At 55.6% G+C, this 18,536-nt stretch overlaps 1 protein-coding gene across 2 annotated transcripts in view; it reads right to left on the bottom strand.

Moving 5' to 3' along the window:
- The window catches only part of LOC124231517 (high affinity cGMP-specific 3',5'-cyclic phosphodiesterase 9A), an 89,551-nt gene extending 72,584 nt beyond the window's left edge, over positions 1 to 16,967 (bottom strand). For both annotated transcript variants that reach the window (XM_046648328.1, XM_046648327.1), the window contains exon 1: positions 16,707 to 16,967. In XM_046648328.1, the coding sequence (XP_046504284.1) occupies positions 16,707 to 16,775 (69 nt within the window). In that variant the 5' untranslated portion in view covers positions 16,776 to 16,967. The remainder of the gene's footprint in view (positions 1 to 16,706) is intronic.
- Positions 16,968 to 18,536: the final 1,569 nt, after the last annotated feature.

Below are 18,536 nucleotides of genomic sequence, written 5' to 3'. Positions count from 1 at the left end.
CTCCCTCCATCACTACCACCACCACCACCAGCCCCACTGTGACTACCTCTCGAACCATCACTATGACCACCACCATCACCATTATTACCACCACTACTGCCACCACCACCATCATAACAATCACCACCATCACTAACACCACCAACAACAACTAAGAGGTTTGAGCCTGTCCAGCCATGCTGGGGCCAGAACCAGAGCCAAGTGCTTCACAAGCCCTGCAACACTGGGTCCTCATAAGGACCTCATCAGCTTCGTGTCATTGTCATCCCTGTCACAGATGAGGACTCTGAGCAGTAGAGAGAGAAGAAGCTGCCCTGGCCTGGCCAGTGGGGTCCTGGACGCAGACTCGGACCCACTGGCTCCAAGCCCAGAGATGTGTGCTGTGCCTGGGATCCGACTTCCAGCACAGTCTCAATGAGGGGTAGGGGTGGTCCCTGGGCCTCTTTGCCACCGCCACCCCCCATAATGGAGCAGGCATTCCTTCTCTGTTTGCCTCGTTTTCAAATCACTGCTATTTCTGATTGCAACCTAAGAATGAAGACTGATTTAGGCCCCTCCCAGAGGAAAACAGATCAATTCAAATTCCTTTTCTTTTGTCTATACGACTGTGATTCATTTTTATAGCCCTTACAAGCTATTAAACTTTTATATAAGCTTCTGTAAGCTTTTATAAGGCATTGTCTGCCCTCAAAGCAAACCAGAGGATTTCAGTCTGACTCCTGGATCCCACGCTCCAGCTCTCAGAGTTAGAACAGCAGCCCAGCCCTCGGAACAGCCAAACTCAACCCAACGGTGGACTCACAAATTCTCTATCTTGGGGCAGTTAAAGGGTGAATTTCCATTGCCTTTCAGCCCCTGAGAATTGCAAGTCTTTAATATAAAAAACAAACAAAATCCCCCATTTTATGTTTTTTTATTATTACTCAAGAAACAAATACATGTTCACTGGAGAAAATATCCAAGGCTATCCGTCCATCTATCCATCCATCCATCCATCCATCCATCCACCCATCCATCTACCCATATATCCGTCCATCTACCCATCTATCTAGGCTTATCTGCAATTCACCTCTAATTATAAATTACATATATACATTTGAACATATTGCTCATTCTGCTTTGCCCCTTGTTTTTAGAACACTTAACAGTAATGTCACATTCAAAATGGATGACAATTAACCACCAGGCAGGCAACTGCTGCTTTTTTGTTTGCTAAAATAAAATCTATATTAAGTCTCATTTCCCTCCCCAATTTAGGAGGTACTTTTCCGGTCATTGCGTTTGGAAAGAATATAAAATAATAACAGAAATCACTATGTATTACTATGACCCAGACACATTACATACATTCTCTTAAAATAAAAAAGAACTTCTGTACAATGGGAATGCTCAAACATTACAAAAGGAGAAGGCACAGTGTCACGAAGCCTCGCCCCCCACCTTCCAGCTTCAACAGTTACCGACATGAGGCCCCGTCTGCTGCGTCTGTCCCCAGCTTCTCCTCCCACCGGGCTTAGCGTCAAGCTCATTCTAGACTTCGTATCCTTGCATCTGGACGCAGTTCAGCGTGGATCTCTAAAATACAAGATCTCTTTCTTACAGTTTGAGATAGCCACAGTGTGAGTGTGAGCATCACACGGAAAGAGAATTAACACCAGTCTCCCTTGTCATTGCTCAGCTTGTCCTATCTGTGTCTTCAGGGCATGTTTTAAGGATCAGCAGCAATCTGTTGTCTTCCATAAATTAATGGCAAGAAACGTAAAGGGGATGAAACATACGCATAGAAGGAGATTTAAGAAGTCATCAAGCAAATGCAGCGAGTGGGCCTTGTTTGGACCCTGACTTGAAAACAAATGTGTGTGCGCGCACGCGTGTGTGCATGCACATGTGTGTGTGTGCCCATGTGTGATGTATGGTCCCCTTTTCTTTTCTTGCCACTGATGTGTTGAAGAACACACGTGATCCTCAATCCTTAAAGCATGCCTTAAAGGCAGGGCTTGTTACCCCTATTTTGCAGGTATTAAGGTTCAGAGAATTAGGGAACTTTTCCAAGGCCACATACAGGGGAGGGTGAGCACAAGCGGGGAGTGAAGAGCTGGCGGCTCAGTGAGATAAACCATGGTTAGACAAGGAAGGCCGCGGGTGGGTGAGTGCCTGGGGTTACTGACAAAATAGACGGTGCACACAAAACGCCCTGGACGGAGAAGAGCTAGCTTTGGGCAAAAATAGAGAGGCCTCTGAAGGCCAACCTCACTACCCTTGCACAGCCTGTAAGGTCAGAAATGGAAAAGAAACCCAGCCAGCCCAGGGAAGCGGCTGGTGGCAAAGCTCTGAGCTGGGTTTGAAGACCTGCTTCGGGCTCTTTCTCCAGTAAACTATGTGGCTCTGGGGAAGTCTCTCAACATTTCTGAGTCTCAGCTTCCTCATCCTCAAAGTGGGGATAGTGCCAGCTCTACCTGCTTCAAGGTGCTGCGAGGCTCCCATGGGGCAGGGCCTGCGTGAGCCAGAGATGCTCAGGACCAGCTCAGCCCCCGGGTAGACTTCTCCCAGGAGAGACATGTGCACACAGAGCTGTGGAGCCTGGAGCCTGGAGCCTGGAGTCAGGCCTCCTGGTTCAACTCCCCGCTCTGCCTCCCATGAACTCTGGGACTGCGGGCGAATTCCTTCCCCTCGTCATTGCATACTTGCCTCATTGGCAACATACGGAAGAGGCTAGCAGCATCTGGCATGTTGTAAGCACTCTATCTGCTAGGTAGGTCCTGTCCTCATTTTACAGATGTGGAAACTGAGGCCCAAGATCACAGAACCAGTGCATGGCATTGCTGGATGCAAACTCCAGTCTGCTGACTCCAGGACAGCTGGATAAGCAAGGACTGCTGGTGGGAGGAAGGGTGGGCAGAGGCTGAGGCTGATATTCTGAAGCACACTGCAGCCTCCCAAGATTCACCTCGCTATCATGCACTGTCTCGCAGTCCAGCACATGGGAGGCCCTTGAGAAATGCCTGTTAGGTGAAAGGATTTGAGACGTACCCTCGCCTAGCACAGCATGAGTTAATTCAGTTAAAATGTATAGCAAAATTTGGTGGGGAGTAAGGAGAGCTATCTGAGATCCCAACCTGTAATGTGCAGCTGGCAGGCAGGGGAGGCAGTGATGTCAACAACACACACGAAAATAAAGGCAGATCTGTGAAAGAGGGCTGACCTTGAGGGATAGGGAAGCCACAAGGAGCAGTGTGCATGGGGCTGGAGGTGACGAGGTGTGATGACCTCACTTCACTCCACCCTGACTCCAGACCAGTGATCCCACTGGATTTAGGGTACAGCGTCTGTGTGAGGGGAGCCAACGAAACCAAGGAAATGCAGTGCAAGCTGAGGCTAGAACTGTATTGACAGCCAAGAGGCTGAGAGCTCTGTGGTCCCTGAATCCCCCATCCTCAAAGATACCCAGACCCTAACCCCGGGAACCTGTGAATATTGCCTTATATGGCAAAGTCTCAGCAGCTGTGATTAGATTGAGGATCCTGAGATGACATTATCCCAGATTATCCAGGTGGGCCCTACATGAAATCGCAAAATCACAAGGCAGGCAGAGGGAGAGTCGACACACACACAGAGGACAAAGTGACGTGAAGGTGGAGCAGAGAGAGATCTGAAGAGGCTGGAGCCATGTGGCCACAAGCCCAAATCCATGGGCAGCCACCAGACGCTGCAAGAGGCAAGGAACGACTTCTCCCCTAGAGCCCCCAACACCTTGGGGCTCTGCCGACACCTTGACTCTGGCTCAGTGATGCTGATTTTGAACTTTGGCCTTCAGAACTGTGAAAGAACAAATTTCTGTAGTTTCAAGTCATGCTGTTTGTGGCAACTCGTTACAGCAGCCCAGGGGGCTCACACACCCTTGACCTCCATTCTAAGGAGGCTGGAATCTTTTCTGCGGGTAACGGGAGAGTTCTTGAAGCTGTGTGAGGCATGGAGTGTAGATGTGATGGGGACCAAACTTGAGCAGGGGCCGGGGAAGTATGGCTTAATGAAAGGAGGCACTGAAGGTCAGGAGCTGGTCCCAGGCTGCCTGCCCCCCTTAAGAGCTGATGGGGCCTGGTTGGAGCAGGGAGGATGGAGGCTGGAGCGGAACAGTATGGCAATCTGCAGGGAACTCCTGCCCTGGCTGGCAATGTTCATTAGCAGGACACAGCTACCCAGACGTCTAAACCCTGTCCAGCTCCGGCTCCGGCTGCCGGGAGGCTGGGCAGGATCCCAGGCCCGTGTCTGCGTCTGCCGTGGCCTCGGGCCTCATCTGCCCTGAACCCATTTGTCACAGCCGATCCACGCTCGGCTCTTGTCATTCTTCTGGGTTGCTTTGTTTTTCGTTTTTTCCACTTCTAGTGTCTGAGGCCAATCTCTACTGTTATAAATAATGGATCACAAGGGACTGAAAACGCAAAAAGCGAGGAGCTGAAAGAATAAGAAATGTGCTAAGATGGAGCTCTCTGCGGAGGACTTTCTTACGTGAGGACATTTCTGAAGGTGTCTCTCTGGTTTGCTTTACTTCCTCAGATCCGACGCTGGTACGAGGGATGCACGACCCTCCTACGTCCCCTCACCGGGTCCCCGTCCTGCTAACCTCTGCCCACTTCCCAAGGGTCTTCATCACGGCTCTGTTGCATCAGGACTCCAAGTGTGGGCCCATGCGACTTATCCCTGGGTCAGGGCTCCTTGCGCCCCAGGTGGAAGGAGGTGAAGGAGGAGGTGCTGGGGACGACCCCTCAGACACTGCTCACGGAGCCTTCTCCCAACATGCAGTCCCTCCAGCCCTGTTTCAGGACATACGTGAAAAGACACGGATAAAACCATGCAAAAGCAAGACCTGAGACTGGGAGGCGGGAAGGACCCCTCCCCAGCTGAGACCCAGAGAGCTGTGCTGTCCTGCAAGCAAGCAGTCCATCCAGCCTCCTGGACATGATGCTCTCCCTGGTGACATCATGGCCTTCCGGGTCCCTTCAACTTTGGTACTTTATGATTCCAGAGACCAGAAGATGGGAGAGGGTGACAGTCATCTCTGCTTCTCAGGAGGGGGTGTTATGGACTTCACTGTATCCCCCCAAATTTACACGTTGAGGCCCTTACCATCGGTGCCTCAGAATAGGACCGGATTTGGAGACGGGGTCTTTAAAGAGGCAATTAGGTTAAAACAAGGTGATTGTCTGAGTTTCTTAGGGCTGGAGTGGCCTTCCCACTCACCCTGCTTCTTATCCATGCAAAGGCCAGCCTCCACCCACCAGGCTGAAAACCTCACGTGCCTCCTTTGTAGCTCCTCCAAAGATTAGGGTTTCTATTCAATGCTATTGGACTTTTGGGGGTGGTGTGTCACCGTGATGTGACATCAGCAGGGTGCCGTGCCTCCTGGGCCACCCTGCGACCGGCACTGTACCATCGCCGCACCCTGCGACACCCAGAAACACATGATGCACAGATCTAGGTAATGCTGCCCATGCAGCCTTCTGTGCCGAACGAAGAATTCCTCTTGGGCTCGCTATTTGTAGTTTGACGCCCGGGGCTCACAGCAGTCAAATGAAAGCCACTAAACCCCTGGATCTTTCTTCCAGAAGCCGAGCCTGGCCCTTCAGGGGGGCAGGTGGGAGCTGGAGGTGCCTGAGGGGCCCCTTTGGGGTCTGGACCTGACTTGGCTGCAGGGCGCGGGGCTGCCTGATCAATGCGTCTGGAGGACACACGGATGGTTCATTGCAGGACTGAGACTAAATCAGACACCCCAGACCCAGCAGGGCCCAGAGCATTCCAGGAGGCCTGGCATCCAGCCGGTGGCCTCGGCTCCAGCACCAACACCCAGGAAACCCAGAGTCCCCAGGCCCTGGAGAGGCCCTGGGCTTCGGCCAAAGGTCTGGGAGGGGAGATGCTGGGCGGAAGACTGGGGTGGGGGGCTTAGCGCTCTGTCGTGTTCTGGGCCATAGGCGGGATGTAGGGAGTGGGGGTCGGGGGGGGATGGACACCTTGGCAAGTCTGAAGTTCAGAACATCAGCCTGCGTCTGCTGGTGCCCAGCCCACACCCCCAGGCCCATTCATGGGGACCCTGTTAGAATCAGGGATGATGATAAAGGGTTGATACTTTAGGCACCTGGGGGAGGCACTGACTCTGAGAAGGGCCATTCCGTCTGCCGCCTTGTCACCCACCAGGGGCTCCCTGATCCTTTGTCGTCATGCATTACCTGCGTGTGTCTGCTCAGCTCCCAAGGCTGAGACCCATCTCACCCACCTTTCCAGCCCAGGGCCACCCAACACGTCTGCGGGGGAAATCCACTGCTCCCACACTCCCCATTCACCCCTCTGCCGAGGAAGCTCCTCTCGGGACCCTTGCTCCTTGGAGAACTCCAGGCCGTCTTTGCCAGGAGGGCACAGAGGCCATCTCCCATCTTTGCAGTTTGGGGCTCAGCCTTCAAAACACCACATGCAAAGTGGGGCTCAAACACACGACGGGACCACGGCTGCACATCCTGGGGGGGCCAGGCGGAGATCTTACGTCTGAAGGACTCCAAATGAGGATGCGGTCACGGCTAGGTCTGCAGTCACGTTTCCCAGCACTTCTTGTATATGTTCTAAGCTTTAGATTTTCTGTTCTTAATAGTGACGCAGGCGTTTTAGGCTTACAGAGAAGCCTCACTGAGAAATTTCAGAGTATACATGACCATTCATTTTGAACTCTCAACCACCACTCGCTTAAATGTATAGAACCAACAGAACAACGCTGAGCGAAAACACTTTGGGGGCCGCTCCCCAGAGCACTTTGGAAACGCACGAGCGACAGACGCGCTCGCCCGCCACACCCAGCTGCCTCCGCTGACAGTCAGCCTTTACGTAACATCGCTCTGGGTTAGCTGTTCCTGCCAAAGTCGATTCCAGGTGGAGAGATTATGGGAGATCTCTAGATGATAATGCCAGACGCATGGCCTCTTTTCGGTCATTTGTAAGGCTATAAAAGTTTTTCAAAAATTCCCCAAAGGCAGAAGCTGCGAGGATAAAGACAGTCGGAACCACTGGGCTCTGTGAACTGTTCTGCTAACAAATAAATCACCGCAGCGTGCAACCCGCCTGAGGATGGTCGAACCCCATCTGGACACAGCCCTGGGCTCCCTATGCCTGCCGCTTGGTGGTGGCAAGTGGAAGAGGGCACAGTGGCAACCTTACCATGGGGCAGCATTCTGGGCTAAATGGAAGAGAGTTTGACTGTGATGAAGTCCACTAACCTCCCATCATTCCACGGGCGGGCGCTAACTTTGTTTCCCTGAAGTCTCCTCCCACCCCAGGTGGAGGCTGCACATGGGAGCTGGGGGCCTGAGGGGGAGGCATGCCCAGCAGCCAAGCGACAAAGACAGCTGAGTGTTCCCGGGGCCACGATGGACAGTGCCCAGACACACACTCTCCAAACCCAGCTGATTTTGCCTACAAAATTATTAAGTGCTTACGGGCATCGGTACCGCCCCCTCCAGCAAAAGGAAATGAACGTGAAGCCTGGGGACTCTAATGCAGCTGGAGAGCCTGCGGGCACACAGGCCGCCAGCTCAGTCAATCCGAGGGCGGTCATCCTAGTTCATCATTGCCTGCCGCTGTCCTTGTCCCTCCCTCCCTTCCTCCCTCCCTCCTCACTGCAGTCCCCATAGAGCTCCACCTCTGAAATAGTCAGAGAAATGAAAGACGGCTTGTGGTCTTTTCTTTGGTGGGAAGAATGGGGGAAGAAGGGTGGACTTGGGGCTAACCTGGGAAACACAGCTGCATGGTATCATCGAGCTGGAAGCATCCTCCGGCTACCTGGCCCTTCCTTCCAGAGCACGCCTGGACACAGGGCACCGGCCGGGAGTGACAGCCAGATGCCCAGCGGCCACCACCAGCCCTGGACCGTGAGGCGAGGAGTCCCAGTTCCCCAACTGGACGCAGCGATTTGACTGCCTTAAATTCACGACATGAATAAATAAAAAATAAGCAAACAAGGGGCGGGCCCAGTGGCGTAGTGGTTAAGTTCACGCACTCCACTTCAGTGGCCCGGGGTCCGCAGATGGATCCCGTGTGCGGACCTAGCACCACTCATCAAGCCATGCTGTGGCAGTGACCCACATACAAAATAGAGGAAGACTGGCACAGATGTTAGCTCAGTGACAATCATCCTCATCAAAAAAAAATAAATAAAATAAATGAATAGAAATAGCAACTCGATATAGCACTCAGCAGGTACGGGCCCTGTCTGAACACGTGACACACACGCAGGGATGTAATCACAACAACCCTGTGAAGTGGAGACTCCCTTCACCCCACTTCACAGATAGAGACATCGAGGCACATTAAGTAATCCGCCTACACCCTACCAGGTTCACAGACACACCTGCTCCGGAATCGACGCTCTCGACTGTGACGCCATGTTGCTGGTAAACGGTCTGAGCGTAACTGCACCTGAAAAGCAGGTGTCCTCCCCAGGCAGGTCACTCCTCTCCGCCCATAATACGTCACACCTCCCAGACCACCGCACATACAACCTTCCTGGGTTGACACTACTGTGACCGGGGCGTGGGTTTAGGGAACACACACAGTTTCTCAGAAGACACAGGAACACACCCACTGCAATAGGCCTACACTTTGCAAACTAAGGAAATAAGGATGGAAATGACAGGTTATAAAACATCACAGCAGATTCATCGAAGGACGAAAAGCAGAATGTGGTCCATGCACACCATGGGATATTAGCCTTAAAAAGGAAGTTCTGACACCTGCTACAACGTGGAGGGACCTTGGGGACGTTATGCTGAGTGAAATGTCAGACACAAAAGGACAAATACTGTGTGATTCCACCTAGATGAGGCCCCCAGAGCAGTCAGACTCAGAGACAGAAAGTAGAAGGGTGGGCGCCAAGGGCTGGGGGCGTGGGATGGGCAGTTGGTGTTTAGTAGGGACAGAGCTTTAGCTGAGGAAGACGAGAAAGCTCTGGAAATGGATGATGGTGAGGGTTACATGACAACATGAATGTACTTAATGCCACCGAACTTTACACTTAGAAATGGTTAAGATGGTAAAATTTTATTATGTCTATTTTCCTACAGTTTTTAAAAATGTTAGGCAGAGAACTAAAGCAAACTGAATGCATCATTCTGGCTCTTCTTTAACTGTGCCTGGACCCAGCTTTCACGGGGCGCTGCAAGGTTCTCTTCAGGACATGCTCCCATCAGGTGATCAACTCTGGGATTCAAGGAGGACGTGTGGGACCGTGGTGAGGGGTGGGGGAGACAGGCAGACAGAGGCAGGGTCAAGGCAAATAAACCACAGCATCAACTGCAGAGATTTTTTTTTTTTTGAGATTGAAAATGTGTGGAGCCATCTCCAAGGCAGCTGAATGCACCTATACAGTGACCCGCCTTGTGGCTATAACCGACGTGCCCGGGAAGAGATGCCTGTGCTTTTCATAGTCCTGCAGGTGGACCTTTAGGTGTGTACTAGTGTAGAGCATTGTTTTTGTCGCAAAGATTCAGAACCCTGGAAATGCACTCAACCACCACAGCAGGAGGAGACAGCCCGGGAGCCGAGCAAAAGGCTGTGGCTCCATCTCCACCCCTTTCGAGCTGAGCCACTAACGTGCAAACTGCCCTGGCCGCGAGCATCCCCCCAGGTGGGAGCTCGTGCTGCGGGCTTCCAGGCAGCCAGCTCTCACCGCATTGCCTGTCTGGCCGAGGAAGGAGAATGGGGACCATGGGAGCATCTTTTGTTGGGGCAGGCCCAGCTGGTGGGCTGCTGCTGTCTTGTCGAGGTGGACCCTTGAGGTCCCTCTGTGTGCTCTGCGGATTCTCCTTGCCAAAGACCTGCCTCTGTCCCCAGGAGTGTGGCCTGCTGGGTCCCCTGCAGCCAGGGGAGCAGGTGACTGGATGCGACAGTTCAGCTTGTGCCACTTGTGGTGGGAGAGGCCGGGGGGAGGGCATACCCACCACCCGCCAGGGAGCAAAGCCAGGACAGGCGTGTGGGCACCCTGCCTGCAGAGACCCAAGGCTCCCTGTCGGCCCAGGCCCTGCTGCCCCACTGCCCAGCTTGTGTCCCGGCTCCTGGCTGCTGGCGCTGAGATCAGCCTCGGGCTGCGGCCCTGTCTCGCGTCTCATTTGCATGTCGGTTCTCAGGAGCTGTCCGATGGGGATGCGGTGCCCTTGCTCTGCCCTGCCCTTCTTCCCTGACGACCAGAGCTGTATTCTGCTCGCCTCTGAGGCCGGCCAGCCCCTCAGCCGTCAACGGCTCTGGTGAGGCCACTTGGTGGCCCCTCAGTTTGGGCATGAAGTGGCCCTGTTTCCAGCAGGCATAGACCCTGCCAGGTTGGACACGAAGGTGCCCTGGGCAGTGGGACCCGGGGTCTTGGAGCCCTCAGCACTGCCTCCCTCTTTGTGGTTGTTTTGGCTCAGATTCACAGCAGCCTCACAGAGATACCAACGTAGTGACAAGAAGGCATGGCCACAGTCTCCGAGTTGACAAGTCTGGGGGAAGGGAGTGCCAAGGATGGGCAAGGGGCCATGCTTTGCCCAGGCCTAAGGACGGGGTGTGTGGACCGAGCCCCCTCAAGTGGCCGGCTCTGCCCTGGGCACTTTATGTGTCACACAGCACCACCCGTGGTCACCCCATGGAGGGTGCCGCCACCGCACCCACCTCTCCGAGGAGAAGGTGATTTCCCTCATGCTTCCCAGCTGACAAGTGGCAGAGCCAGGCCCTGTGAGGCTGTCCCAGCACCATGGCTTCCACCACGCGGGGTGACCACCCTCCGATATACAGCGCACTGTGTCTAGTCTGACAGGTCTCCATGTCACTGTCTGCCAACCCTGGTGCCGTCAGGAGGGTTCAAGCCTCCAGCCTCTGATGTCTCAAACGTCTAGTTTGAGAGGCCTTCTGAGCACAGCAGGTGGGAAGGAGGAAGGAGGCCAGCAGCTTCCTGACTTCTCAGGGCCCTGGGCTAGAATTTGGGGAGACGGTGTCTCTGAGAGTTCTTATTTGGATGGCACCTGCTACGGCAGCTCAGGCAGCCAGGGTCCCAGGCGCTTCACGGCTGATGTGCTTGTTGAAAGAGACTGAAACGAGATGCTCTCATTAATGTTCACAGCCCAGCTCGGACCCAGCTGGAGACAGAGAGGTCATCGCGAACGAAAGGTCAGGCTGGGAATCAAAATGCTCCCTCTCCACCTCCCCATCACCACCAGCCCACCTCCCTTTTCACACTGGAAGCCCCGAAAGGGCGTGGGATGACTCCCTTCTCCAACTTCCCTTGGTCGCACTTAGCTGATGTTAACATTTCAGTATCTGTTTAAAGAGCTTAAGTTATAAACATTTAAAGGAAGATAAACGGACTCTGCTGGAACTGCTGAGGGTGGCCAAGGGGCGTCACCGTCCACCTGGCAGAGATGAGGGGAGTGGACGGCAGGGCCGAAGCCCAGAGGACTAGCAGTGGGTCTGCCTGGCCAGTGCGTGCATCATTGTACAAATGAACAAACTCCTTCCAGTTGTCAGGAAAGGCACACTCCGCGTGTCGGGTAGAGCAGGTGCGCATGTCTGAAAGCGAAAGGAAATTGGCAATGGGCTTTGCCAGGTGGCAGGATGGACCTATTCCAGGAGGGGGAAAGGCGCTCGTGAGCCAGGGAGGGACTCCAGGCCCCGCCATGATGACCACACTGGACAAGACAGGCAGCAGGTGTATCCTTTGAAAAACAGAAGACATTTTTGCCCTGAAGACGTGCAGTCAGCTCAAAACGCCAGCTTGTTTGTCCCAAAGGCAAGAAATGAAGGCAGACGAGCCTGAAGTCCCTTGGAGGGTACAAGGTCGGAGCAGGGTGGGGGTACACAGGGAGAGACAGGTGGCAGGGAGCAAGATTGCCTCGGGGTAGAGCCGGAGACGGCCAGGGGCGCAGAGGCCCGGGCTCCAGGTGCAGGCAAGAGGGCCTGAGGCCCAGAGGAAAACCTCTGGGGAGGGGATGGTGGGTCAGGGCCCCGCAGACCCGCGGGGGCTGGATGACAGCTTCCGAGGTATCCACGGGCACAACCTGGCTTCCAAGTGGCCACAGGACGAGGCTGGGGGAAGATGATCATACGGAGGGATGGGCCCGAGGCTGGGCGCACGGGGCACTTAGCTCCAGCCAGGGAAGGAGCAACAACACAGGAGACATTAGGAACTGGGAACGGTTGTCTGCTGACATTTTAACAACTTTCCAATGTGACTCTTCTCTTTTGGTTTTTCTCATTTGTTTCCTTGTTTCAGAAACATCAAGCGGCTGTTTGCTTATTAAGACCTGGGTTCCCGCTGGAGAGCAAGGCTGGGACAAACACATGGCAGCTCAGAGTGGCTGAGGGTGGTCCCGGCACAGTGCCATGACCAGAGGACGGTCCCCGAGGGAGCCGCTAGCCCAGGGCAATGCGCCAACAGAGGCAGTCCCTTTCGACCAGCCTGAGGAGCTCCAGGACGGCTGCTCTGGCCCAGATGAGGCTGCTCACCAAACCCCAGCCCCACGTCAGGCCCGGGGGTCCCACAAAGGGCTCACTCTGTTTCATTTGGAAGGTCAGCAAACCTCGGCCAGGACGTGCCACCAGCCAGGAGCCTGAGTGCATCGTCACATCACGCCCTGGGCATCCTAGCTGAGTGGGAGAAAGGGGCAGGCACTGAGGCCAGGGGACACTGAGGAAAGAAAGAGCCAACGCTCTGGGCATTGCCTTCTCAAGAGGAGGCCTCTGAAGCGGGGTTCCAGGTCTCTGGGTTTGGGGACCATGTTCCCCCTCCCTCCTCCTTCACCTGGTGCTGGGAGGTGCCAGGGCTCACCTGCGCTCCCAGGCAAGTGGAAGAGCAGACGATGGGGACAGGTGTGTGCAGGTGCTGCTGGCTGCAAGAGGCTGGCTCCCTGGCCGTTTAGCAGTTCCTAACCTCGGACATCCCAAGGCTATCCATCTGCCAAAAGGCTCCTTCCCCACAAAGCCTGCCTTCCCAGAGGAAGGAAACTTGTTCATCGAGCTCCACACGTGGCTGGCACCACAGCCCCTTCCCACCAGCTGGTCCTGCTGTGTCCTTCTGTCCATCACAGGGGGCCCCACAACAGCTGCTATTTACCATTTGTGCCCTCCTGGGGTCCAGGCCCCATGCCTGGCTCAGGTCAGAGGCGCCATCGCTCAGTGGGACTCGCCAAGGGTGGTGACTGTCACATTCACATTGCACTCCAGCGCTCAGCACACAATAGCTGCTCAATAAACATGTCCAGATATTTGACTAACGGATCTGCCTTGTCACCACTGTTCTCGCAACAAGCAGCACTACCAGCGTCCCAATGTTACTGTCAAGAAAATGGTGGGATCAAGGGGTTAGGTCACCAACCCAAGGCCAGGCTGAGAATGGACCTCAATCCCTCTGGCTCCGGGACACGAGCTCCCAGCCACCTCAGAATCCCACTTTTGTGTGGGCCCAGGAAGGGCACAGACTCAGAAGACAAGCCACCGCTGCCCTCCGAGTCTCCTCTGTGCAACCTCTGAAGGAAAAGCCCTGGGGCTGGAAAACTGACCTCTCAAGGGGCTCCGAGGATCCCCAGATTCTCGAGGCCGGCCTCCCACTGCATGAACTGGGCGGGTCACGTGACCTGTGTCTGGCGTTTTCTTTGTATCAAAAACGCCCTGAACTAGCTGCCAACGGCTGCCACGGTTTCTCCAGGCACTGGACGTGCCTCCGGTGTTACTATCACAGGCACGTCCTCAGACAGGGAATGCCACACTTGCCATCCATCTGTCCGACCACCCTTCAGACAACTTTAGCTCTTCCACCCTCAGCTCTGCTGGGGAAGACAGCATCCGCAGAAGTCCCCGTTTTGATTGCAACCTCCATTTGTGCATTCTCCAGGGGAGCGCAGAACGCCCAGGAGTCAGAGAACTCCAGGGACAGAGAGCAAAAGTAATGCGGGAGCCACGGGCTTGACGACCAGGTGGACAAGAGCCAGGCAGCAACACATGCCTCCAAACACACAGTGCCCCTCCTCGGAAGCAACTCAGGGTTTGCACCCATGACCTAGGATGTGGGATGGACGCAAGGGAGACGGAACATGGCCACATTTGGGGAACTTGCAGAATTAACCCAGTGGCTGGGACTTTAAGAAACTGCAGCCACTGAAGGCATTGCTGGAAGTGCTCTCGTCTCGAGGGTGCTGCTGGGCGGGCGGGGAGCTTGAGGTGAGTGAGAGGTTATCATTTTCCAGCACACACTGGGAAACCCCGAACGATCTGGCTCTCAACCAGAGCTAAAAGTCCAGCTATAAGCGCTCCAACGGTGCCAAGAGCAAAGGGAGAGGGCTCACAGCGAGGTCAGGAACCAGAAACAGACCTCGCAGAGACGGCAGAGGTTGAAAGACCACGGCCCACCTCCTCCCCTATTTGTACCAGTTGGAGGATGTTTGTGGAACAGAGGGAGAGAGAAGCGCATAATGTCCGCCGTGTTCCAGCAGTGTTCCAGGCCCTCTGTTTACATGATGTCATTGACTTCCCATGGCAGTCTATAAAACAGACATTACTATCCCACTTTACAGAGGAGGCCAGCTCAGAGGAGCCAAGCACCCTGCTCAAGATCACAGAGCACGATGGAGCCAGCACACAACCTCAGATCTGACCCCTCCCAAGGCCACGGCCTCCCTCCTGAATGCAGGTGCCCGTGGTTTCCTGGGGCAGCTGGCAGGGAGGTCATCCCAACCTCGGGTGTGTCAACTGCAAAAAACCATCCTGCCCATAATGACAGCCCAGCCTGCCAGACTCTGGGCTCCGTTCCCGCCCCCTGGAACCTCTCTTCCACTTCAATGCAGCTTCGCGGCAGAACTGGGGGAAGTTCTCAGGAAGCAGCCGTCACTTCTGACCGGGTGACAGCATCTCATCTCATCTCTTTCAAAAGATAAAAAAGGTGGGGCCGGCCCCGTGGCCGAGTGGTTAAGTTCTTGCACTCTGCTTCAGTGGCTCAGGGTTTCGCCGGTTTGGATCCTGGGCACAGACCTAGCACTGCTCCTCAAGCCATGCTGAGGCAGCGTCCCACATAGCAGAGCCAGAAGGACCTCCAAGTAGAATATATAACTATATACTGGGGGGGCTTCGGGGAGAAGAAACGGCAGATCTTTGATAACTCTCATCTGGTGGGGTCGAAAAAGTATGTGTGCTTATGCATGTGTATTCATGTTTGCATATGTGCGTGCATGCATGTGTGTGTAAAATGTGTCTGTGTGTGAATGTACGTGCACGTGTGTGCGTATTTGTGCATGTGTGTGCACACTAGAGCAGGGACGTGTTCAGCAGACGGCCATCTCTTCCTTTGGGGAGGCTGTTAAATTCCTGTGCAGTCTGGAGCCCGTTCCTGGAAGTCAGGGGACCTGGGTCTACTCCCGCCTCTGCCGCTGACCAGCTGTCCAGCGCTGACGAACTAAGAGGGGTTGTCCACCTGCCCTTGAAGATGCTTCCTCTTCCCATTTTCTCATTCTATTACAGCGGCTATGGTGGGGGAAGGGCAGCCTGTGCTTCACATTCCACGGGAATCAAGCTGGGATGGGGGTGAAGGTGGCTTTTTGGCTCAAGTCTATCAGCTGGCAGAGACTGTGTGCACGTCTGGGAACCAGAGAGACCCAACCCCCCCCACCCAGCGCTTCCTCCCTGCCTGCCTGGGGCACCTCTCCATGGCTTCCCCACTGGGGGCTCCTTGCAGAGCACAAGGTGAGACTCGGCAAATGCGGGCTTCCCTGAAATGTCCAGTGGAGGTTTGGGGACCATTCCCTCATTACAGCTTTTCCCAGGGCTTAAGGGGGAGCTAAAGAGAGACCCCTTCCAAGTCAGCTCTTTCATTGTCCCTCTCTGCCAATCAGAAGCATGAGTCCGGGATGCTCTGGACCCATGCCAGGGGCAGAGAAGGGGAGGGGCCTGAACAAAGGGGTCTGCTTTGGATGCCTCTCTCATGACACTCAAGCTGGTTAGGGACGCCTGACATTTGGAGGGCTTCCTATCTCCAAAGAGGAGGGTGGAAGGACCCCAGAGGTGGTCCAGTGGGTCACCCAGTCTCTCTGTGGGCTCTAGAAGATAGAGCAGCACGGGGTCACCGTCTCTGTCAGAGCTGACCACCTGCCAGGACGGGGACACTGCCGGGGACACGGCATGGAGCAGCCCCTGCTGTGTCAGCCCCCCCCCCCCCCCCCCACTTGCGCCCCGCCGGCCCCGCCGGGACAGCTTGATCGGGCACCGTCCCTGAGCGGGCACTCCGTCCCGCAGGGCTGCCCACCGGCTCCGGGGTGTCTGCTCTTGGGGTCGTCCTGCCGGAAATGAAAGGCTTAATGTAGCAGCCTCTGAACGCACGAACTCGGCCCAATCAGATTTGTTACAAAGACAGCTCTGGCCACGAAATGAAAAATTACCCCCGTGCGCGTCGCCTTTTCCACTGGGGGCCGCTGCTGGGGGACACCTGCCCCGCAGAGCCCCGCCGCCCGTGACCGAAGTTGTCGGAGGCCGCAGCCCGGACCCGCGGACGCACGCACGATGGTCCCCCCAACCCCCGCCGGCGTCCCCTGGCCTGGTCCCCCCACCCGCGCCGAGACCCTCCGCGCTGCCACCCGGGGGAGGGGCCCCCGCGGCGGGCTCGCACGACGGGGGGCGCGCGCGGGAGGGCGCCCCGCGACCGCGGGTGGGGCGGGGGCTACCTTCTGAATGCGTCCATCGATGTCCAAGTAGATGGCCTTGGGCCGGTAGCTGGAGGAGCCCGACCCCATCTTGCGTCGAGCCCTGCACTTGGACTTTTTACTGTACTTTCTCGACGCCAGCCGCCGCGGGGAGGGCGGGCAGTGGGAGGGAGGAGGGGGCGGCGGCGGGAGGACGGCGTAGATCAGCCAACCAGAGCGCAGCCGCGCGCGGTGCCGGCTCGGCCCGCCGCCTCCGGCTCGCGCGTCTCCGCTCGCGCTCCTCCCCCCGCCGCCGCCTCCCTCCGCCTCCCTCCCTCCCATTCCCGCCCTCCTCCTGCCTCCTCTTCCCTCTTCCTCTTCCTCCCTCATCCTCCCTCCTTCCTCTTCCCTCCCTCTCTCTCCTCTCTCCCTTCTCTCTTCCCACATTAATGCACACCCCCTTTTCTTCCGTTTGACTCCAGCCAGATGAGGACAGAGCCAAGTGGGCAGCCCATCTCCAAGTGCCCTCTGGACAGGTGCCCCTAGCGAGCGACCCCCTCTGGCTGCAGGACTGGTCATCTCCCCCTATAACCAGATTCCCACAGCGACCTCTTCCGGCTGCAGGGCTGGTCACTTCCCCATGTGACCAGATTCCCATAGCGACCTCCTCCGGCTGCAGGGCTAGTCACCTCCCCACGGGGGCAGTTGCCCATGGTGACCCCCTTGGCAAAGAAGCTGAGGACTGCCCGGGTGGCTGATCAGTCATCAGTAAGCACTGGCTGGCCTGGGGCCCCTGAGCTATTGTTGTGGTTATTACCCAAACCCTAGCACCACTTAGCACTGAGAAAATGCCCCGAAGGTTCCACCTCTCCTGCTGTGATTGCCATCCTCATTTAATTCGAATAGGAAATGGGAAAAGTTCCTTCCCTTTCTTGTACATCCTTCCCCTAAGTTTTCTCTACATTCTTGGGAGTGACAGCCTCTTCCAGCTGCACCCGGAGCTGAAATGGCAATTTTATTTCTGTCCTTGATGTAGCTGGAGTGAGGATTACCCAGCCACGAGCTTTTTGCTGGTTTCAGCACTGTTCTGGTCTCCAGGCTGCGCCCCCCCCCCCCATCCTTTGTTAATTGCTACAGGGAGTGTGGGAAAAGCAGGAGGGGGAAAAAGGAGGGATTTCAGGCAGCTCTGGGACCTGCAGATCACAGTGGGGGCTGCCTTTGCAGCTCCCCAATTCTCCCGGGGCGCTCCCAGAGAGAATGAGCGGAGGGCTGGTAAATGCCGAGTGGTTCTCAGTGCCTGTTGCTTTTGGAAGCGAGCATCGAAACCAGCCAGAGAATGTACTTATTGTTTAGTTGGAAGTGAATTCCAAGCTACTGCTTCCCATCTGTTGAACGTCTGGGTTCTGCTTATTGAGATGTGCCCGGTGCACGCAGGCTCCTCTCCCTCTGGACCTGCCCGAGCCAGGCTGACAGCTGCCACGGCCAGTGGTCATTACCATTCCCTTCCCTGGCCATCCGGCCTCTACCTGGCGCACAGTCACTGGCTTTCCAGACTCCCCCAGGGCCAACAGGAGGGTTGGGCCAGGCTGCAGCCCTGGGGAAGGTGAAGTCCGTCTTCTTTAGGTGAAGTGGTCTTCCTCAGCCTTTGGACAGTCCAGCACGTGTCACTTCATGCCCCTTGCCGGCTTTCATGGGAGAGGCGACTCTCAAAGAATGATGGTGACTTTGCGCTTGCCTGCCGTGCAGTGAAGGGACCACATCAGAACTCGGGGACCATGAGATTTGCTTTATAAGTGACTGGGGGTGAGAAGGGACAGCCAGGAGGCCTTTGCGGTTGGGGGGGGAACCCAGTTGGGTGGTTATAGTTGGCCA

Source organism: Equus quagga, chromosome 21 (assembly GCF_021613505.1).
Source record: "Equus quagga isolate Etosha38 chromosome 21, UCLA_HA_Equagga_1.0, whole genome shotgun sequence".
NCBI classification, from domain to species: Eukaryota; Metazoa; Chordata; class Mammalia; order Perissodactyla; family Equidae; genus Equus; species Equus quagga.
The sequence above is the reverse complement of the archived record's forward strand: the minus strand, read 5'-3'. Positions and strand labels throughout refer to the sequence as shown.